General features: G+C 43.4%; 1 protein-coding gene across 7 annotated transcripts in view; it reads right to left on the bottom strand.

Moving 5' to 3' along the window:
• Positions 1 to 24,195, bottom strand: part of TENM2 (teneurin transmembrane protein 2) — a gene marked incomplete at its 5' end in the record, with an annotated part of 889,116 nt that overhangs the window by 235,265 nt on the left and 629,656 nt on the right. For all 7 annotated transcript variants that reach the window (XM_084243831.1, XM_084243832.1, XM_084243833.1 and 4 more), the window contains one exon: positions 1,930 to 2,168. In XM_084243831.1, coding sequence (XP_084099957.1) covers positions 1,930 to 2,168 — 239 coding nt within the window. The remainder of the gene's footprint in view (positions 1 to 1,929; positions 2,169 to 24,195) is intronic.

Genomic DNA, 24,195 nt, shown 5'->3' with positions numbered 1-24,195 from the left:
ACACACCCGATTAAAACATGGAACTCTCAGTCTATGATTTCCCATTTAGATGATCGCCCTGCAGAAAGCTATTATATTTTAACTATCAAGCTCAATAAATCAGGCAGGAGCCATCTATCTCTCCCCTGCAAGTGGGGATGGTACCAGCTGAGACCAGCATCACCTCAGTTTCTGTATCTGGGCTTCCCCAGGGACCATCAGCCCCCAGCCCGGAAGAACATTGAGCCGAGAAGTACCCTTTTGGAAGTTTCTGACACAAAGCCAAATCAGGCAAAAATCCCAAGGGCACATTCCACGTGCTTGCCCTGAGCCCTCAGCACAGCTACCTGGGCAGGCACACAAAACCACCTTTCACAACGTGAGGTTCAACTCCAGGGATTGAGGGTGGCACAGAGGTCTCCCCCCTCCCTCAGGTCACCTGTTCCTCCATCCTTCATCACGGGGTAAGTGAGAAGCAGATGTGTCTGGAAATTAGGGTGTGTGAGTGCTGGACTTCAGGCCCCCCGTAGAGCTGGGGTTCAGTGGTTTTGCAAAGCGTCACATAAGTGTGGCCCCTTTGCGCCTAGTGTCAATGTTCTCATTTTGGGAGGCCATGCCTAAGATGCGATTGGTCAGGAAGGTAAAGCCTGATTTTTCCATGTTAAAATGAGCACAGCCATGATATGGGAGAGTGGAACCCTCATTCTGGTTTATGGCTTAAGGTGGTTTGCCTTGGGCAGGCCCCAGATCTCTGTGGGGTGCACAGTCACCCTCCTTTACCAACAGGCATGTTTGGGAAGTTCTGGACCAGGCCCTCCTCCGGCCCACCCGAGGATGAAGGAGGCGAGGAATCCCCACCACACAGGGAGAAGCTGCAAAGGCCAGCACTGCCTTTCCTTTCTTGTAAATGGGAGGAGTTTCAGTCTAAGTGCTGAGAACTGTTTTGGAGTTGGCCTCTTTCTGCTGGTATTTTATAGGTTTGCTTTGCAATATAGCACAAACTGGGGAGGCCCCATCATGGCTGCCCTGAAACCCCGCCAGCGCCATCAAGTGTTTCAAATAAACTTTAACGAACGTCACCTGGCCTCCACCGTTGCCAAGAGCCCTGCCAATGGCAACTGCCCCAACAGAACAGCCAAAATGGGGCTCTTTGTTGGGGCCAGAAGCTGCGAACAGGCTTGGTGTCCAGCCCAGGAGGCTCAGACGCAAGTGGCACCTCTTGGCGCCTGCAGCTTCCCAGAGTTTACATGTGAACCAACAAGCTTGGCATTGGAAGAAAGGTGCCTACGCGACTTCATCAATCTGCTACCCTAACTCATACCCTGAGTTCCCTGCAGCACGGCTGGCGTGGGAGGTGAGCGCGATTCAGAAGCACGAGGTGAGGAGTGAGTTGAGGCCAAGAGGACAGGGCAAAGGCAGGGACCTGGGCAAGATCTGGGCGTCTGCACAATGGGATTCTGCACAAAGACCTGGCTGCAGCTCCAGCCTCTCCCTCCTCCTCCTGCTTCCAGCTCTGCGAACACGCTGTCTCCTCTGGCTTTCCTTTGCATCAGGAAGTTCCCAGACCTGCCGCTCACTATGGTTTTCTCGATTCGGTGTTTAAAGTCGCCCCGTATGGCATGGGTTTCAGAACGGAGAGTTAAAATTCAATGATGGAGGGGACTAGAAGGCTACTTTGGGAATGAGGGATGGGTTTGCAGGAACGACAATTTTCAGTTTCTCTCCAAGAAAGAATACTGTAAGGATGCTTAATTTCCCCTCTGATAAATGTCATTTAGAATCATGAAGGAGAAACTCATCAGGTTTAAATGGATTTCGGGAGGGAAAAATCACTCCCATCCATCACTCATTTTTACATCTTTCAGGAGCCAACAAGCCAATTGTACAGACAACGTTCACCCAACCGTGGCCTCTCCCCACCTTCTCCCCGCCGGGTCGGCGGCAACTTACCGATGAAATAGGCCAGCAGAATCGCCAAGAGGAGCGCGGCGGCGATGGCGGACAGGGCGGCGCATTTCCAGCTGCAGTATTTGGAGGGCTTCTTCAGCTTGAAGGCCTTCCTGGAGAAGGTATTCCGGGGCAGCAGGCGGGGCGGAGGCGTGTAAACGGTTCCTGAGGTCAGAGGGTATCCAGGGGATGAGCTGCTGAACAGGGGTGTGCTGCCTGAGGAGGTCTTAAAGAGAAAGTGCCTGCAAGGAACAGGGAGAGTCAGGTCAGCCTGGGGGCTGATGAAATGCACCTGCTGCTTCTTTTGCGCTGACTGCGATTGTGCTCACCCCACTATCGTCCTGGTTACCTGGCCTATCCTATTGTGGACCCAGGGCATGTGGGAGGGTGACACGAATTCATTCCCTAAAGTGTCCATTTTTTTGCTTTCACATAAACATCTAGATTTTTCTCTTGCACAAGCCTGCAAAGTCCTTAAGGCAAACATGGAAACCGAGTAACTGTGGGTCCCTCAAAGATGATGATGACAACCATGATGCTAAGCATCATTGTATGTTAGATACCTACTATTTAAAAGCATTTGAAATATATCACCACAACTTCTCACACTCTAAGTATTGTCGCATCTCTGTTTGTGATACGAGATATCAAACTTGGAGGAGCACGGAACAGCCCAAGGATTGAGCTGAAGTCTGTGCTCTCAAGTGTCACCCTGAACTTCTAAGTCATGTGATTGTGGTTCTTTGGAGGCACCTTTCCCTGCCAATTAAACAAGGTATCCTTGGTTGAGTAGTGCTAAAACAGGATAAGCAGGTCCACTACCAACATGGCTATGACCCTTCCTTGAGGTCAGACTCTCCCTCTGGACACTTCAAGGACAATCAATTCCTTGACAGTAGATTTTCTCTCATGTGTACCAATTTTTAAGACTTCCAATATGATTTTCTGTACAAATTTTCTATTTGTTTAAAATGATGACTGGATTTCCAGAAAATAAATGGTGGGCTTTACATCATGGGTTAAGCTCCACAGCCCAAGCAGCTAAGGGCCAGAGACTATGTGTTATTTTGGACCCTGTTCATGTTTATGTTCCCAGTACCCAACTCAAACTTCAGCACCCAGGGAAGACATGAATGAATGAATGAATGAATGAATGAATGAATGAATGAAAATCATTCCCTTCTTGCTGTGATATTACTCAGCTTCCATTCTAAGATGAAATGTTATACAGGCATTTCTTTTCACTTTAAGTCTTCTGTAAGCTCAACTCTATTTTTGGGCCACAAACTATGTGTCAGCTACAATGCTAAATGTTTTACTTGCAATTAAGTCTCCCATTGCCTCTAGAGGTGGATACTATTATTACCAGAGTTTAATGGACCTACAATCCCACATTGCCCCTGCACGAGGGGGTGTACATGCTCTCCCAGCAGGGTTCTGAGGCAAGAAGCACTGTCATTATACATATTTGTCTGTGGCTGTTTTCAGATAAAACCTTGAGAGTCTTTTAATCCTTGACAAAGATCAAATGAGTCTGATGTGACTGACAATCATGTCAGGAAATGAGTATCTGATTAGTGAATTATTTAGCATAGCTAACATTAAAATAAACAACTGATATTTAAAGTTTATTTGTACCATAAGTATGTGTAATGATCTGATGAAGCCAAGAGGTTTGGTTCCATAAATAAGACTTTGTATTCCTTGCCCAATAGCTCTCTTGGAAAGTTCCAGATTAGCGTCTTTGGAAAGGGGAGACAGTAGGTATCATGTGTAAAGGCAGTGTTGTAGAGCAAGACACACCTGGATTGGAGTCCTGGCAGTGCCCTACCTAGGCAGGTGAGCTCACCTAAATTACCTAAACACTGTTTTCAAGAGCCTCCAGCTCCTTCACTGTAATATGGGGCTAAAAAGAGCAGAGGCACCTCATGCCAAAACATTGGTTGTTTTAAGGATTACACAAGATCATGTAGGAAAAGCACTTAAACCAGGGTGTGTCTCATATTAAATGCTCAATGCATTATGAGTTGCTTTTTTAAATTAATGTTTCAGAGCAACATAAGGAGCCTGAAACATGAGTTTTAAATTAAAGCTTGATAAATGTCAAACACCTGAAGAGTTTCCAAATCAGTAATAGTCTACTCCCTTATAATTAAGTGGGAACATATGCACACCATAATCTGGGTAATAGGAAAACTCAGGAACTTGGTTTAGGACAACTTCAAACTTATTTCTTGAACAACTTTCCAAGAGTGGGTAGTGAAAATAGAAAGCAAACTAAAACCTAGGAGTGTGTGGACATTGGGAGCTGTCCCTGAGTATTTAAAAATCACACAGACACTGGTTCTCACTCCCACAAAGGTCTAGCCCCATGGTTGAGTGTAGGGTAGGTCATTAACAGGCTTTCTGCCCTCCTGCCATTAGCATTAATGATGGATCCCTGGGGTTCTAGATGCATGCCTGATGGCGGACACCTGGAGTGGGGTGTGGGCATGCATAGGTGGGCACACCTGGGCAGAGACAGGGCTATAAGGGCAGCATCATGGAGATGCCAGCAGAAAGAAGAACCAGCAGATAAAGAGTAGCAGAACGAGAGAGCAGAGTAGAACGAGAGAAGAACAAGAACGCCAGAGAGCCCAGAAAAGTGAAGTCTGGCTGGGGGCTTGCCAGCCTCATACCTGATAAAAGCTCAATAAAAGCCTGAAAAAGCCACCAAGGGCTCCAGGGCCCTCCTTTACCTGTCTGCTTGGGTCACAGAGAACCTCCACTGTGCCTTCCCACCACTACACTGAGCTACTGCGTGTGTCTTCAGAGCTCCATTTCTAGCCCAGCTTCTTCCCTGAGGTCTAGACCTGCATTCCAGAGGTGCACTGGCCGTCACCTTGTTCACAGCCAGGGTCACTTTGAACAACTTGCACCCATTTTCCCTGCCCCTCTCCAAACACCACCTGAAATCCTGTTACTCCAGTTGCCTAAAAAAACTGCATCCTGGCCACCTCCTCTCTCCCCTCACCTCCTCCCATATAGCGGGGTAAGGAATCACATCACTTTTATTTCTAAAAATCTCCCCTGCCCAGCCTCCCTTTTTCCTGCCATATTTCATCCCAAACTACAAATGCTATCATGACCTGGCATATAAATCCCTCTTGATTTTGCAGTGCCTAAAAGAGGAAAATCAAACTTTAACATAGGACCTGAATCTTTACAACCACTACTGAGCTAATGACTTCATTTACTTTGTGTAAATTGACAGACCCTCTGAAATCAGGCACACAGTTTTGAGATGGCGGTCCCAGGGCCAAAGACGCACCAGCATATGTGCGCTGACGGGACTTTATTATCATCCTCTCTAAGTTGTGCTCCCAGTTCCATGAACTCTATGCTTCAGTCACACCAAAAGATGCATCTTTCCCTAACCTGCCTGTTTATGCCACCTGTGTTTGTGAATGATGGGCAATGCCTCTGGAGTGGCTTTTCCTGGCTTCCCACCCTACCATAGCCAACTCAGGCTCACGTTCCAATTTCCTCCCTGGAAAACCTATTCTGATCTTTCCTGATCACTTTGTATACTTAAGAATCTATTTGTATACTTGGATATATTTTGACCACACACACACACACACACACACACACACACACACACTTCAGTATTTTTTCTATACCTCTTTTTAAAAGGGGAGTTAAATTTTGTTAACATGTCAGCACCTTTTCCCCTGCCCCCCACCCCTGTCTGAAGAAAGAAATGCTACTAATAACACATAGAATAAAATCAGAAGTCCTACCCATACCCTCCAATGCCTGTGCGATCTCTCAGGCCACTTCTCCAACTGTATCTTCTACCATAGTTTCCTCCCTTACCTCATTATTTACATTTTTCTTTTATTATTCATTAGCATGTCATATCCAGCACATTTCTGCTTCCAAGCTTTTGCACTTGTTTCTTCACGTCATTTAACTTTCTGTTCCAGTGTCACTTTCTCACAGCATCTTCCCTGGTCCCCTCATTCCTTGCCCTGTCATTTTCCATCCCATTATAACGGCTTATTTTTCTTCATTTGTGTATTATTTATTTTCTATCCCTATCATTACAAATGAATTTCTATGACATTTAAAATAATCAGCTATTCTGTTTAATGCTCTGTTCTAACTTTCTAGAATGAACACACACTGGGTACTCCACAAATCTTGTTAAGCAAGTGACCTACAACCTTCCCAAGGCCAAAATAGGGAATGCTGAAAGGACAATCCCGTGAGCATGTTGGATTTTATAACTAGGATTCCTTCTGCCACGTTGATTCCTGCTTTCCAAACAGATTTACAAGTTTGCATATGTACATATAGGAAAGTGTCTATATTTATACACACTGGGCCAGATCCTTGTACAGAAAAAACACTGATTTTTCTTGCAGGATATTTATCTCTTTCAGGTTGCACTTTGGTATCGTGGTGTCTCTGAAGATCACAGCTAAAAAGAAATTCATTTAGTTATCACGTCTTCTTTCTGGTTTCTGGTGCTAAACATCATGAGTCCAGAGGACAAAAAGTATGTAGACTTTTTTCCCTCACAATAGTTACCCCCCAGTGTCATAGACCTTCACAAGATTGAACAAATTAAAAAAGAAGGATTCTAAAGATGTGGCCTTCAGATTGTGTTCCATTAATGCTTGCTTTCAGATCTAGAAGAGCATAGATCTCTGGGCTCCTTCCAGACTTAGTTCTGGGGCCTGGGGGGTGTATCGGGCATGGAGCTCCCTAGGTGATTCTTATGTATGTTTAAGTTTACGAAATGCTCTCCTAACTTTTTTTTTGTATTTTTCAGTGTTTGATTTACAGAGAATATACTAGATTGCTAGTAGTTTTAAATTTTTTCATCAATTTTTTTTTTTTTTGTGTGTGTAGAAGAGCTGGGGTGTAGGTCAGAATTATGTGGGAGGGGGTGAGAGGATTCACCAGGGACAGAGTGGGGGCAGAACAGGCAGATTTACTGAAACATACTGCTAGGGGAGCATTAGGCGGGACAGGAGAAGTCTGCTGCGCCATATGTGGGTTAACCCCCTGGCCAGGAATCAAACTCAGCTGTACTGGTGATAGTGCTGAGACTTCGCTCTAGGCCACCAATAGAGGCCCAGTACTTACATATTTTAAAATGCAAGTTTTGAATGCTTCGGCAAAGTGTCAGGAAGTCTGCAACTTGCATCTAAATGATTCAGCTAAAATTTTTCTAACTCCAGCTCACCATGAATGGATAAGGTGAATGGGGCAAAATGGCAGCAACTGTTGAAACTTGATGGTTACTCCTATGGTGTATGAGTATTCTTCCAACTCTCCTGTATATTTGAGAAAATTCATAAGTAGAAGTTGAAAAGACACAAGCTCTGGTTCACACAACAATGGCAATCACATGCTGTAGGGAAAAAGAAAAAATTGAAGCTGACCCACAAGGTAATGGTCTGGCCAGACAGTCACTGGGAGGACCACAAAGTCTTAGGGGACTTCTTGGGGATTTTTCCCTGAATTGGCTATTAAGACAGCTTTTCCCCCTCAGGGGTCTACTCAGTATGCTCCAATGAATCATTTGTGGTGCCCCAACTGAACTTCTTCCCAGCGGTCGGTCATGGAAGTAGCTCAGCTCGGACTCCAGGCGTCAGCAAAAATGTGTAGCTTCCAAATGCACTTGACATTTTTCAAGCACAACTCAATTGCTCTCAGAATTGGCCACTTGTGTCTCAAAAAGGAAAGGCAAATGAGGGGCCCCCAAAGTGCTGTCCTTGGAGTTTGCTAACACTCAAAGAGCTAGAGAAAGCCGGTCCTTGATGTCTGACAAAAAAAATAAAAGAGCTACACACTGATTCCCCCCCTAGTCATATGGGTTCTTCAGTCCCAACACTCAGCAACCTCCCTGGCATGGTGAGGGGCTCAGAGGTGGCTGCTGAATTGAGGGGTGAGGTCCTCTCAGTCCTCTTATTTGTGCCTTAGGTACCAGTGAGCTCTCAGAAGACCCTGGTCATCACTCCCCTTAAGCTACATGTCTTTTAGGTACATGTCATCACTTTTCCATATGTGAAACAAAATCACTTACAAGTATCCCCTACTTTTCAAAAGTTTGTGCTATACCACTTTGCTTTTACAAAAGACCTACATTAGTACCTGTTTTTCTTAACCGAAAGAAGTCCAAAGAAGATTTTTTGCTTTCATGACAAAAGGACAAAAAGTGAAACCATTGTTCAATGTTGGTTTTGTAGCAGCTGTTCCAGAGGCTGCAGCACTAAGAGTGACCCTGCCTAGCTCCTACCTGGGCACAGCTTTACCCAGGATGGGTACTTCTCACATCATTCCTGCTTTTACTCATGTGAGTGTGATTTCAGGTTTTATGTGTCACAGGTTATTTTTGGGGTCCCAGAAAGCTCAGATTTTTTCCATATAAATTAATGGTCATTGTATCTTTGTTTTATGCCATTTTGGCTCAGACAAGGTTTCATGAATGCTCCACTTTGAGAGAGTTGGGGAAACCTGGAGTGAAAACCACAGTGGGAGGGAGAGGAGAAAGAACGAGACACATATAGTGAACCTGAGCAGGAGAACACATCTTGCGGCTCGTCTCCCATGCACTTTTCATGACAGCAAAGATACAGATTTGATGCAAGAATCTTGACAAACCAGGCTTTTGCTTCAAATTGGCTTAGAAAATTAAGGGCATGCATTTTCTCTGATTAAACAACCATGGAAGATTTGAAAAAGAACTCTAACAAACAAGAAACTCATGCAAGAAACCATGCAAGTAGGACCCCGTCAATTCAACATACTGTGAACTTTTTTGTTATTCTTAGAAGCTTTGAGAAGTAGTGGCTGGTTAAACTACTTGAGGCCTCAACAAGATTTCTCTCTTTTTTTTCCTAAGTCAATCACAAGTAAATTTGATCATTAACCTCAAACTCTACCAAGGCAAGGAAAAAATACATAAAATCCCTTAACACCAAGTACCATTTTTCAGCTTGACACTGGTGGGATCCCAAGAGATTGTCTCCATTTTATATGGATTTGGCTTTATTCTCAGGGGGACATCCCAGCAGGACTTCAAAGCAGAAATGTAGCAGACATGTAACTGCACCACCTTCAGTCCAAAGGTCAAGTTTTATTTGTTCCCACCTCCCCTGGACCCACTCCCCATACCTTATCTCACTATCTCATCACAGTGCACCAGGGCAAGCAGAGACGGCTGAGCCTAAGTGTGCTCCTTTGCTCATGAAGTCGTCCACAGAGAATGTTCTTGAAATCTAGCATGGTCTAAATGCAATACCGTTCTGATATCAGGGAGACCTGGTGTTGTCTGTTGTTCTACTGAGAAAATTGACCTCCTCAGCAAATAAATGTGCAGGTATTTGCAGCCCATTAATCCCTAAAAGACTTTTAATTTCATATATGCAGTTGCTGAAATTTGATAAAAAGTCAGAGAAAGGATAGAGGCAGAAACGCTCCCAGAACAGGGCGTGCTGATCAGTGAGGGAGATGAGGTGTGTTCTAGAAAATGCCAGATTCCATCACATTTTACTGGTCCTGGCCGTGCCCTTTGAAGCATCAGGTTTATTGTCTCTAAAGGAGTAAGTTTAATAAAGAGGCAGCCCATAAAGGGTACTGTAGCATGTAAAGTTACTGTAATTAGGTTTTCAGGAGTTATAATAAAACATTTAGCTAGAGAGAGGTTAAATAACCACCACGCTTTCTGGCATCATTATTCTACTCTCCAATATGTGCTGGTGGTGGAGGAGAAACTCCATGGATTTGGGGGGGATTAAAAAGGGAAGCATGGAGAGAAGTAGAATGAGAAGGAAAAAGCATGGGCGAGAAGGAGAAAGGGGGTATTTGATACTGTGCTGCCCTGGCTCAACCTGAATAGGGAAACTAATAATGTTCAAATGTTCTGAGTTTACTGTCCTGGTTGGAAATGTGAAATGTACCCATTCGAAGAAAATCAAGCATATAAGTTTAAAATACAGGGGGGGAAAGTCTCCTGGACTACTCTTGAGAGACAGACTCTAAACATTTGATGTTTAGAGTCAGTCTTTTCCCCTATATATAAATGTTCCTGTGCTATTATCACTTTAATTATGTTTGAAGCCAATAGGATAATACCAAGGAGGTCATTTTTAAGCTTGCAGATTCTGGACTTGCACAGCCAGTACTTAGATCCTGGCTTCTGTACTTAACCTCCCTGTGACATTGGATGAGTCACTTGGCCTCCCAGTAAAGTAAGTGAATGTGGGCACCTGCATCAGGGGCTTTTTAGGGGAATCAGGTGAGCTTGTTCACATGACATGCTTAATGGGGAGTTTGATGCCCAGAGAGCAGAGTCTGTCACTGAAGCCACTCCTCGCTCAAAGGCAGGAGTTGTGCGTGTCTTACTTTTACTGAGTCTCTTTGTCCAGTGTCTCATTCAGTGCCCAGCAATTTATGATACTGGCTGAAAGAACTGTAGCATTGCAGACGCCCCCACACTTCAAAAAATAATTTCATTTAGAAAGGAAGGGATATTAAGGATGTTACTAGTTGGGAGTTCATGCTCAGGTTGAGAAGTGAACTGTTGCCTTCCTTCCTTCCTTCCTTCCTAGATTTATTTATTTATTTTTATACAAGCACTGCGTACAGTCAGAAGTGGAGGAGGGTGAGAGGATTCACCAGAGCCAGAGCAGGGAACAGAACAGGCAGACTGATGAAGTACACTGATGAGGGGAGCAGCGGGCATGGCAGGAGAGGTCTGTCGCACCATGTGGGATCCTCACCAGCGGCCGGGGATCGAACCAGCACTACAGAGGCTGTGGGAAGCTTCACAGCCCAGCGCTCAACCGCTGTGCCTCCAAGGGAGGCCCGAACTGTTGCTTTTCAAAGAAAACTTTTTCAGTGGCTTTGAAAAAAATTACTAGTTCCTAAGTTTGCAAAGGAAGCCAATAATCCAATTAGTAGAATTAAAAACCAATTACATATCATGATTCCCTAATCTTAGACTCAAACCATTTTTGAATCAGCAGAAACATAGGCTTTCAAGATTTCCGATCCCTGAATCTTTTGGATCATAGGGGAGTGTCACTATATTTGCATATGCCGAGAACAACAGGAAAATCCTCTATTTTGCCCTCTTCAAGATTTGCAGTCATACCAAAAATACTCACAGCTGGAATAATTAGCAACTCAATTTATTGCCTTCCGTTTCTTAAATAGAAGCTTTGACTCTTGATATTTAAATAGTGTCACACTGTGATATAACATTGCATTTTTCATGGTAAAACTTTTTTTCTCCCATGAAATGACATGCAGCTCAGTGTGACAGGCAAGATCTCTGGAGGTCAGTGAAGGAACCTGGTGTTTTGAGAGCAAAACCATCTCAGAATCTTTGGGATGAGATGAGGAATCTTTTCATTTTTTCCTCTGGAGTTGTTAACTTGTTGACTCTTTTCAAGTTAATTGGTAAGTATCTTGATACAGTAGAGGGAAAAAAACAAAGACTTCTGACTTTAACTTTGAACTTGACCTTGAATTCACCATACACTGTAATTGGGAAGTGTAGAGACAGCTTTTCCAAATAGGCTTGTGTTCGTGTTCCCTGGCAGCCAGAGGTAGATGAAGAAAGAAAGCATGCCATCACATGCGATCAATGGCAGGATGATTTCTCCCATCATGGTTATTGCCTGGGCTATTCAGAGAGTCAAAGAATTTTCGAGCTGAAAGGAACCTGAGGGTATGTCCCTTTATCATATTCTGCTTCAAACTATTACATTTTTTGCGTGTGTTTGTCTTGTCTGCCCATTCAAATTACAAGTTTCTCAAAGGCAGGACCTGTATCTTTTGCTTCCTAGTGACCTCTGTTGCAAGTAGGTACTTACACATTCCTGCTGAAAGAACACAGGCATTTATGGTATCATGGAAAATATACAGGTTTTGGAGTCTTGCAATCTGGACTCAAATCTCACCTCCATCAAGAATTGCATGGGCAGGGAGGTAACACCCCTGAGCTTCAGATGCCTCCTAAAATTTTGGATATTAACAAGTTCTTCATCATGGAACTGCTGGAAGCACTGGAAGATAGCTTGAATATTCACACTCTGGAAAACTGACCAAAGAAGTTGTTTAAAACCTATATGGACTGTATTTCCTCTCGTCCTTGCAAAGAAGAGAGTATTTAAAAGATGAGTTCATGAGGCAACCAATGTTTTGTGAGCAGATGAATACAAAGATGAGTTCTTCTCACATGGAATCATAATTGGACAGATGAAATAAGAAAAAGTCAGTCCAAGTCAACAACACATACATGAAGTAACTGTAGATCGTGAGATGTGCCAAGAAGGAAACCAGGGACTAAGATAGAGAGAATGACTTTCTGTAGTGATGACCAAAATGGGGAGGATTGAGGGTAAGAAGCAGCCGATCATGCAAGAAGTGGTGGAAAGATCACCCAGACTAACAAAACAGCATGTGCAAAGGTCCTGAGGTAAGAAAGATCAAAATTTTGGAGGATGTCAAAGGAAAGTATGGTTGGCATGCTAACCAAGGTGACTGGAGGGTAAAATAGGTATGGTGAAAACTACATCATGCATAGTGACACTGATGTCATGGTTTTGAGGCAAAGGTATCTGAATTTTAGCCTAAAGGGTTTTAAACTATATCTTCTCTTTGAGCAAATAAAGCTGATTTAGGAGCAGTCTCAAAAAAATGGCCTTGGTAGACTCATGGGGAATTTAGTCTGGTCTTCTTTGATGAAATATTGTGGTTGTCTTCTTTGACCTCTGCTTACAGGGTTTTGATTTTTGTCCAGAATATTCTAGCCTCCCCTCAATAGTGCACGTATTACTCTATCTACATCTATATAAATTTAGATATCTCAAGTTTAGCATGACCAAAATATAGTTCTTGGTTTTTATTCCAAACTGCCCTTCTTCTCCAGGCTTTTGTCAATTGGTTAAAGAAGTCATCACCTAGTAGTTTTGCAGAGCAGATTCTGAGTAAGAAATCTGCAAGTAGGAAGTTTATTAGAAAGTTCTTTTGGAAATACCACCTATGAGGGAGTGAAGGGAGTAGGTTGGACAGAGGGAGAAGCTGAACTGTGATGCTGTTGCAAAGACTCCTTGATCAGTCCTTTGGGGTGCTATGGCTAGGAAAGCTCTTCAGAGTTGTTCCAGGCGTTGGGCCTTAAAACCCTCTCATGGATCACTTGATATGCCTGACACCAGGGGCATAACCTTGAGAGAGAAGGCTCTCTTCAGCTGAAGTTCAGTCTTCCAGAGGGAACTGGTTGCGTTCCCTTGGTTGCCGACGCTTCTAGCAACTGTGGGGACAGGCATGCTCCAGCCCTGGAGGGTGGCATCATGGTGGGCACCATGCCATCTACCTCATGAGGGACTTTTATGTTTCCTGTGCTTCCCTCACACCCAATACATCACCAATTTCCTCACTGCCTCCAACACATATGCATCCTCTTCTTCCTGCTTCTACCTCTACATCACCTCATACCTGGCCTACTACATACAGCAAACTCTAAAAATCTCCCTGTTTCTACTGTGGCTCCCACATCCATTCTGTACATAGGGACCAATAACCTTTACATATACAAGTAATACTAATTTCTTGCTTAAAATGTTCCAATTCCTTTATATTACAAGTAATCCACTCCTCATTGTGGCTGATAAGTTACAGCGTGATGGTCTACCTCACCTCCTTTTTCTTGCCTCCACTCACTTCATTCCTGAGACTTCCACCACACTTTTTTGTTGTCCCTAAAAGAGATCCAGCTTCAGCTTCTCCCTATCACAGGGTATTCACATTATGTTTCCAGTCTGGAAAGTTCTTAACTCAGATGATTGTGTGGCTCGTCCTTCTCAGGTACTGCAAGTCTCCCCATAATGCTTGTCTTCTCAGAATGGCTTCCTCTCTTAGCCTTTCCTACCCCATAATTTTATTACCTTTCTTTGCACAAGACTACATTCTGGAAAACCCTCACGTCCATGGACTAGTTTTTTGGGAGGTGGAGTATTGGGGGTCATATAAATCCCAGTCCTCTCATTCTTTTCACACTAATCCTTTTGGGTAGCTATCTCACTCTCTATTTGCCTACTGTCTGCTCACCCCTCTGTCCCCAGGCCCTGGAAGAATACCATCACCTGTTTGGTATTTAATTTTTAGTAAATGAATAAAAGTCTAATGCAATCCAGAAATTGAAGTTTATTTTATACTGCCTGTAGGAAGTGATGAATATAAAAGTTTTCATCTGTTCTCAGATGCAACTCTTCTATCTATCCTGTAGTGTCCTCTTAAAAAGTCCCATCACTCTGGCTTTCTAGTAGTTTTTTTCTACTAAACAAAACCTTGTTTCATTATGCATACACATAGTTCTTTAAATCCTTTGAGAAAATGTCATTTTCTATTCTGAGGAGGCATTTTAGCAAGTTGTGTGAGAGCCTTCCTGTTTTCTTGAACATTTGAACCCCTCAACTTTTTGGTCATTCTTGAGGTGACTGACCATAATCACATCTATTATTTCTCCTAGGAAGACATAATGACATTGAAAAATGCATCATTGATTAATATCTAAGATTTTACCTAACGATGTGGTGTGTCTTATAGGTCTTCCCTCTTCTCTTTCCACAGCAACCAGATGGCTGCATATATTCCAGTATCAGTTTCCACTAATCTTGGGGCTGGTTTCTGGTTTGTAACCGGGAGTTCATAGATAATCTTCCTGTAAATCTGGAAGAATACTTGGTAAATGTACTTGCTCCTTATCTATCACTTCTCTGCCCATGACAGAGCTGTTTATCTTTATAGGTTTGGTATCCCTACAAATGTGGAGATTTCCTGGTCCATTTTCTCTCCCAAATCACTTTTGGAAGAATATGATGAGAATGGTTTCAGTCTCTTTTTATCCTCCACCACCCAGAGAAGAATACATTTACCTTACCCTTATCTCTTCCCACCTCTGTAACCAAGGAGTCCTGCCTGATAGAACTTTATTTCCAGATCATGCTTTAATGACTTCAGGATAACCTGAAGCCTGGTGCTCACCACGATGCTAAATGGGGATCAGGTGGCCATTTCCCAGATGTTAAGACAGTACATACTAGGGTTGAATCTATCTACCAGGATTAATCAAATCCCATGTGTTGAAGAATTACAGAGTGCCTCCTCAAGTGCCGTTTCAAATGATGATTTGAGAACAGGATTTTTTTTTTTTCATCTTTCTTGCAGCAAGCTGGAGCAAGAGGGCCTCCCTGATGGTGCAAGGGGTTAAGCACCGCACTATGAAGCAATCTGCAGCCTTTGCAGCATGAGTTCGATCCCCAGCCAGCCAGGGAGCTACCCACATGGCATGGCAGACCTCTCCTGGCTCGCCCGCTGCTCTCCTCAGCAGTGTATTTCAGTCAGTCTGCCTGTTCTGTTCCCCACTCTGTCTCTGGTGAATCCTCTCACCATCCCTCACCTCTGGTCTGTACCCCAGCTCTTGTATGCATAAATAAATAAATCTTAAAAAAAAAAAAGAAAACTGGAGCAAGAGATGGATGCTCCAGTCTGATGATCTTGTCTCCCCTTTCAGTAGCCTTTTCAGACTGAGGGGACACACTGATTCTCCAGCTATTTTTCCCCTTAATTAATTTCTCATTTTTTATTGAGGTGAAATTCAGAGCATACTGAGCATATAAACTACTGTAAAGCATATTTTAAAATAGTTTTTGGTATTTAGTGCATTCACACGGTTGTACAAGCACTATCTCTATTTTGTTCCAAAATATTTTCATCATTCCAAAAAAATACCCTGTAGTACCCATAAAGCAGTAACTCCCATTCTCCTGTTCTGCCACCCCCATCTCTGGTAAGCACTAATTTCTATCTTTGTTTTTCCCTCTATTTCTGCTTCTACGAATGTATTTCACAAATACATACATATGAATTTCATGAGTTCATATATGTATGAACTAACACATATCTTTTATGGTTGGCTTCTTTCACTTGGAATAATGTTTTCAAGTTCATCTCTACTGTAGCATATATACATACCTTATTCCTTTTCATGGCTGAGTACTATTCCATTATGTATATGTACCACATTTTAGGTATCCATTCACTAGCAATGGACATTTATATTACTTCCACCTTCTGGTTGCTATGAATACTACTTCTCCGGACATTTATGTACAAGTATTTGCTTGATCAGCTGTTTTTCAGATTTGGGGGGCTCTATCTCAGAGAGGAATTGCTGGGTCATATGGTAATTCTATGTTAAATTTTCCCAGGAAACTTTGATTTTTTTAAATGCAGAAAATAATGAAAATTTTGAACTCTGTTTGGCCCTAAATATGTTTGCCCGTCCCCTTGCATCCCTCCCTTGCCATGACCTTGTTTTTGAAAACCATTAATGAATTACAGGAAGCATCACCCAAGAACCAGGGAGCAGTGATTGCAGAAAGAGTAATAAACTTCCTACCTTACAAAATATATGACATGTCCTAGTCAACAGGCTCTCAGGAAAGAAGATTTAGCGAGAGCCTGAGAGAACTTATACTGTAGGAAAGCTATCCATGACAGTTTTATAAAAAGGGAAGTGTTTCATGATATTTGGGAGTCAAAAATATTTGAGGAAATTATTACAAATCTTCACAAGCTTTAAACATCTTCTATTTCCTAAAGAGCTCAATATTCTCTATACAACATTGGTCATTTTGCTTACTTATTAGACCACATACATTTTATAACCACTTTCTCAGTTTTAAAACTGGTGTTTCATGATATATACCTTTGAGAAGTGAAATTATAATTTATTGTCCTTTATTTCTGGATGAGCTCAGTAAGGCCCAGAAAGAAACAAAAATCAGAAACCAAAAAGAAACCCCTAGTAATGGTTATTTCCTAGAGTCTTGTAGGTGCTCAAGACCTATCTGCTGGAAGGAAGAGAAGATGGAGTCATATCTATGCTTAAAAATTTGAAGGGACAGATGAAGTAATTTATGGGATTTCTTCAAGGTCTAGAAAGGAAAACAAAACTGATTTATCTGAATTTCTGCATAGCTAGCAGCAATTCTTCAGTCATCAACGCAATCCCAGATGCAGGGACTGGCAGAGGAGAAAGAATACAAAACACAACAAAACAACCTGCTACCCACACGTTTGTGATGACAGATTTGCTTCTCCCACATCAACAGTGTGTAGAGATTTCTAGCATCGAAGTTTGGCTCTCTGTTGCTTTTTTTTTAAGCACTCAAATAAAAGATGGTTATCTTTAATACAATTTACTTTCCCATTTGAATTTACATCCGACCCTTTAAGGCATGAGCAAATATCCAACCTATCAGTGTGTTTACCCTCATCTCTTTATACATGTAATATCCATAGGTACAATATTTTCTTCTTATTTAGCTCTCTTCATGAAATGATATAAGAGCTCTTCAGGGATATTAATTAAGCTTTACAGCAACCTCTGTGACACATCTGCCTGCCTACATAGATCTGGTGGACACGCAGAAATAAGTGCTTTGCAGAAGTGTGCCCCTGAAGTGCGTTTGTAGGCCAGCCACATACCCACTGACAATGCACAGAACAGATCCATACGTTTCAGTCTTCAAAAAAGGCCATTAATGAAAGCAGCCATCACTTAGCATTACATAAATATTGCCAGGGTGCTTAACGTCTCTCCAGCAGATCCCGCAGCATCACTGTCACAAAATGCATCCCAGAGAAGCAGGCTGTGAAAGCTTGGCTTTCTTGAAAGGCCCCTGGTTTCTTAAATGTTGGGTTTCCTAGGGCCCCAGGCAAGGCTTTTTAAAAATGCAAGTGTCAAGGAAAACTGTCATGCATGTTTGCCTTAAGTACCCGAAAAGCTTGTCACTGCCATCTTGGAAGTCTTGATGAAGATGAGGTTGGACATGCCCAGGCCTGGTGAATTGAAAACTGCCTGACAGGGAGGTGGCATGTTCCACTAAAAGGCAGGTGCCCGCCTTCAGGCATTTTCTTTGCAAGTGGCATAATTAAACAGAACCTAAAGGGGAGTTTGCTGGGGAGGCTGCCTTTGTTGACATCTCAGAGCTTGGATTTGAACTGGGGTCCTTTCTGGCTCTTAGCTTTTGCTTGACAAGACATTAAGTTGTTACATGCAAAGCAGTGTTTGCTCTCTGTGAGTGCTGTGGGGACTGGTCTATGGGGGTGCAGGATTGAAGAAAGAGAAAGGTTGAGGTCAGGGTCATGGTTGGGTTGGCACAGCTCCTGCTGATTCCAGGAGGCTGGACAGGACAGTGGGTAGTGGGTAAACTGTTGGCAGAAGGTGGGGGGCATTATTTGGTTGCCCACCTGTAACCCATGCACTGTGGGGCAAATCAGTTGATATTGTTGAATATCACTTTCCTTATAGGAACAGGGTGAAAATACCTCATAGGGAGCATGTGAGGGGGTCACACGAGCAGCCAGCACACACCTGACACAACCTAGGCCCGCGGTGAGTTGGCTTCGCTATTATGGACAGAATGGCATATGTATCCCAGAGACTGCCTGCTTTAAGTGCACACCTTTTTCCTGCTAGTCCCCCTATCCTTCTTTCCATCCCTGCTGCCCTTCTTCTTTCCTTTCTTCAATGTGGGATCCTTTGTTTAATGGCAATGAGAACTTCTAGCTCTTTCTTTCTAGTGTGTCCCTCTACCTCACAGCACACCTGTGCTGCACAAATCCTGTCGCAGGCTCTCCATCCCACACAGAACAAACTATTTGCTGTGTGTGTTTGGGCCTCAATGGTACCCCTGAAATGGGTCATGAGATCTCCCAACACTGTCTTCCGAAGCCCAGCCCAGGGGGCACCAAATGCTTACATTGTTGCTTTTCTCTCCTTTCCCTGTGCTTTCACCTTTGCCTCAAATGCCCTCTGGATGGCATAATGCTCATCCTGCCATGCAAACAGAATGGAGATGCCACCCCTACCATCCGGGCTCCCCTGGGCAGGTAGACATGGATGGACACTACCACCCCAGATTTCTGCAGAGTTCCCTGAGTTTATGCTCATCTTCCCAGGCTCTGTGCTAATATAAATGATCTGCTCAGCTGCTTTTCTCCCAGGACACTGTACTTCCAGGGCCAAAGGGCCACGTCTTTTCTGCCCTGTGCCCTCAATGCCTTGCCCAAGAACAGCCCTGACTGCCGCCCCTCCATCCACACTGGCTGACTGCAGCCGAAGCCTGGGGATGCAGCTGGGAAGGGGATTGCTGACGTGAGTGGGAAATACCCAAAGCCTTGTTTAGTGTAAAATCAGAGTTGCAGATGAAGAGACACTGTATATTTGGCCTGGGGGGCTCTTATCGACAAGGCCCTCACACTTCTATTTCACAAAGGAGGCTGTCTTTCTCGCTGGATTTTCCAGCCCTTGATCATAACAGTCAGAACAATAATACTGCTGTGCCAGGCATTTCTCTTGGGAATTCAGAGACTTGACGAAGTCATCTTAGCCATTCTTAGAATATCCCCGTTAGGTAGATAGAGGCAAGGTAGATGGGGAGTGGAGGCAACTTTAAACCTCGACAAATTATAAATGAGAAAACAAAAGCAGCAGAGGTTAGGTGTCTTGATCACGTAGGGCATACTGCGGCAGCGATCGGGCATAAAGAGAAAGGACCCTCCAGGTAGAACCAAGGGAAGTGAGTAAGTCAAATTTCCCCCCTAGCTATGCTTCTCCCTCTCATGGCATGGAAGGAGCATAGCACATTTCTGAAGTATTTGAATATTGTTTGGTATATAATTCCTTGAAAAAGAAGATGCTTTTAACAGTATATAGAAAATCCAACACTGTACACTTCTGGGCTCTACAAACCCATAAAAGAAATTGAGGCCATTGCAAAGGAGGGGTAAGGAGAGACTGTCACATTTGAATTGTGATGGGCATAATGTGACGCCATCTATCAAAATTCAAAATGCACATTATACATACCCTTTGAGTCATCTCACATCCAGGAATTTAACTTTTGAATAAAATCATGTAAGTATGCCAAGAAAGATATTACACAAGACTCTTCATTACTATTTTGTTTGTAGTAGCAGAAACCTGGAAGCAATCTAAATGTCCATCAAGAAGAGGCTGGTTAAATAAATTATGGCGTGACGGAGTAGTACACAGACTTTAATAAAGAATGAGGTAGGTCCACATGAAATTATCTGAAATGATTTCCACAGTATTTCGTGAAGTTGAAAAAGGAAGTTGCCAAATGTATAATATGTATAATATGATCCCATTTATATTAAACTTAAAAAAATGCCTAGACATCACAAACATTTTGGGAAGCCAAAAATAATAATTCTTCCTTGAAAATAAGACTGGAGGGGTAGGAGATATTACTTTCTACTTAGTAAGCATTCAGTATTTTTACCGAGAGGATGAAGAAACTTTATAATGAAGTCACTGGAAAGACCAAATCTGTGACTGCAATATATGCTCAAATTCTTTGTCTTAAATTCTGGACCACTCTTTCACAGAAGGAAATGGAGCTAAAGATTTTGTGCAGGATAAATGTGCATCTAACCAGGCAGGAAACATCACAGTGCAGTGAGGTAAGTTGGGCCAGAGACCAGTCTTCACCCCGGCTTGGAGATTCAAAGTGGGGGGCCTTGATGACTCTTCTGGGTCCAACTCTCCTCATCTGCAAAACAGGCACTGACCACCCTCAGTGACCTTTATGTGGGTTCCAGTTTTATAGTTCTGCCTCTGTACTGCCAAATATTTTCTTAAATGATTCTCCTTTCTCATAAACCATGAGGTTAATCTGAACCATGTTGACCTTGATTTCTCCTTGTCTGCCTTCTGATGGAGTGGTCAGAAACAAGGGACCAAGCTCCCATAAAATAGCATGTACTCTTTTTTTTTTTTAAGATTTATTTATTTATTTATACAAGCACTGGATACAGTCAGAAGTGCAGGAGGATGAGAGGATTCACCAGAGCCAGAGAGGGGAGCAGAACAGGCAGACTGACAAAATACACTGCTGAGGGGAGCAGTGGGTGGCAGGAGAGGACTGCACACCATGTGGGACCCACGCCTGTGGCTGGGGATCAAACTGGCGCTGTAGAAGCTGCGGGCAGCTTCACAGCCCAGCGCTCAACTACTGTGCCACCGGGGAGGCCCAGCATGTACTCTCTTCTGTGTGCTCATTACCACACCCTGGCTGCTTCCTCCTTTCCCCCTCCCCTCACCTCTTTACCCCCGTTCCAGAGAACACCCTATCCTGAAATAGCCTTTAGGCTTAGCTCTGCTGAGAATTCTATCTACACTTCCCCCTTTTGCATACACTGAAAGGTAATGTGACTTTGAAATGTGCTGGCAGAACATGAGGAGGACCCCTCTTAACACTGTTTTCGTATTTCCACACAAAGCCAACAATGGCAAAAACTCAGTAAGCAAAGGATAGCCAGACTCAAACTAAATATGCCCTTCCCACCTTGTTCTCACACCCACACCAAGGTCAGGCACCCTATTATAGAGAAACCCTGAATGGGTTGAATATGAGTGTGCGCTTCCTTTTTCCCCAATGCACTGAGCTTTACTACTCCTAGTACCATCAGCTGAAATCACAGGATGATAGATCACAAAGGGCATCATTATTGCCATCAGGGCTGGTAGCCTCTTAGGACCAAACTTGTTTAATTCCTAAATCTGACCCCATGCTATCTAGATCATGCTTCATTATGGATTTGCCTGATCTCTGCAAAGTGTCCCATTTCAGATGTTTCCTCAAAGAGGAAAGAGCACATCAGTGAGGACAGGACCTTGGCACATGAATGTTGATGTTTCCCGCTCATGGCTTATTAAAAAAAGCAAAACCAAAAATTATCCAAAGTAATTCAACTTTATAGAAGTAAAACTGCTTCTCCAGCCATTTTCAGGAGATGGGAAATGCATTGAGTTGTTCTGAGTTAACTTTCTCATCATGAGCCCTCGTAAAGAGCGCTGGTTAGTAAGACAATAAATGAGCGTGTTTTAATTAGAAAATGTGGAATCCAAGCACTTTTGCAGTAAAGAAGATGATAGCTTAACAGAGACATCAGGAGACTAATAAAAGTTAAAATGCATTAAGTGGCCACAGTGAACTCAAAGGTAAAGTCGTGGGATATTTGAGAAGTGAACCAGAGAAGGCGATGAATCAGAAGGGGATGGAATTAATCAGTGGAACTTATTCTTTCTACTTCATATTGGAATCAGCTACAAACCCCCTCCTGTGCCCAGAAAAGCAAGATAACCCAGTGTCCTGAAATCCCCCCAATCCCTACCCTGGCCAGCACTGAGTGTGCCCAGAGGAGAAAACCATAATCAAGCAATAAGAGGAGTCAGCTGAGCTGGGACAAAACGAGCATTGAACTGGACCTGAGTTTATCATTGTTTTCAGTTTGTGTTTTGTTTGGCTGGCCACATCTCCAGTTTCTGGTCTCCAAACATCACCATGTAGGGCTAGGGCCCCTCCCTGATTCCCTGCTATTGGATGCCACATGGGCATGTGACCCAGGTCCAGCCAATCAACATGGTCAGGTCTCCAGGCCTTTGGGATTGGGTCCCATTGTGGGGATGCGACTCTAGTTGGATCCAGTGAAAGTCCACCAAGGAAGTATAGAAACAGCAGGAAGAAAAATCCTTTTTCTCCTGGTTCTGAAGCAGGAGAACATAGCCTATACTCCCCACCAAGATCTCAGAAAAAGATGCCTGCTTAAGAATGGTGCTGGACACAGAGCCAATCAAGGCTGGGAGACAGATTCCTAATGGCAGAGTCCTTGAGTCCAATTCTGTTTGGACCTTGATTCTATTCTTACTCCTTCATCACCCCAATTCTCATCTTCTTGACGTGTCCAAAGGAAACAATAAAATCTATCCTCCCAGAGGTTCAAATCTGATAACATCATGTACAATGCCTGATACAATACTTGGCACAAGGCAGGCATTTTGGGAGACATCTAAAAACACAGAAAACAAAGTTCAGGTAATTCTAGGAAGTGAAAAAGATTTTGCACAACCACAGTCTCTCTCCTCATGGATCCTGACGTGGAGAAGCAGTAGGCTGCAGGCCACCACCCTCCAGAGAGAGAAGGACCTAAACCCAGTAGTAGCAGACACTCACAAAACCTGTGTACTCAGAAGCTGCTCATCCCTGGAGGACCACATTCATTGACATTCATTATCTCATTGTATTGACTTGGTGAGGCTGGGGAGCAGGGTGGGGTATATTTCCCAAGGATCCCACAAAAGGCTTCAATGGGCCTCATAGCACCCATGCCTTCTCTGATGTTCCCCAGGGCTGTAGAGAGGATCTAGGTTGCTAGGGATGGAAAAGTCATGAAGATTAAGTTTTACCATTTTTAATTCTTATCTAAACACATACCCATGTAAGAAGAGTGACATTTTTCACTTTACATCAGAGCAGATTTTTTAAACCATTTCTTGAAATTATTTTTTTTAAAAATGCTATTCATTATCATTGCATGGGTGTGCAACATCTTTACAGGAGGACTAACTGTTGGGAATAGACTCAGGATACTTGTAACCAACTGAAACTTTAACACTGAAATACAATTTCCAACAACCTAGCAAATGGCAGTGTTACTCCTTCTCTTGTCAAATATAAGGCACTCACTGTTAAAATAGCAGTGACAGAAATTGGAAGCACATGCTGATTTCTCTAAGTTATTCTAAGTGAGACTTGATTTTTAGAGAGGGGGGTTCAGTCCACATTAATTTGGGGGCAAACCTTTGTGTTGTTTTTTAGCATTGCTGTGACCTCCGTAAAGCAGTATTTGCGAACAAGACTCAGAGCAGAGCCTGTGAGTGAGTGGTGGGTTTTGGAGGGAAAACACTATCTGAGTACAAGTTTCCTGAGCACTCCTCTGTCATCTCAAGGATGCAGCCCCACCTGAGGGAACTAGTTGAGGGCCTCGTGATAGACTGAATTCTGGGACACAAGATCCCAGCCTGCAGAGGCTAGCCAGGCTGAGACTCATAAATCAAAGGAAGCTTCAGAAAAGTTGCAGACCTACTTCCCCTGCCTGGGAGAACCGCATACGCTGCCTTATCTGGCTTCTGTGGAAAGGAAAGGATCCTTGGGGAGCCTGAATTAGAAAAGGACTTGCTTCATCAAGTCTCTCCCTGTCTGAGCCAGATAAAAGATCCTTTGGGAAGGCTTCAGGAAATGCCCCAAGGGAATGACAGCTGATATTAGCTGAATGGGTGAAGGAGCACACACAGAGATGGAAATATTTGGTTTTTTTCAGCTGTGAACTTAA

Source organism: Talpa europaea (assembly GCF_964194135.1).
Source record: "Talpa europaea genome assembly, chromosome: 9".
Classification (NCBI taxonomy): domain Eukaryota; kingdom Metazoa; phylum Chordata; class Mammalia; order Eulipotyphla; family Talpidae; genus Talpa; species Talpa europaea.
This window is presented reverse-complemented; position numbering and strand designations above follow the sequence as displayed.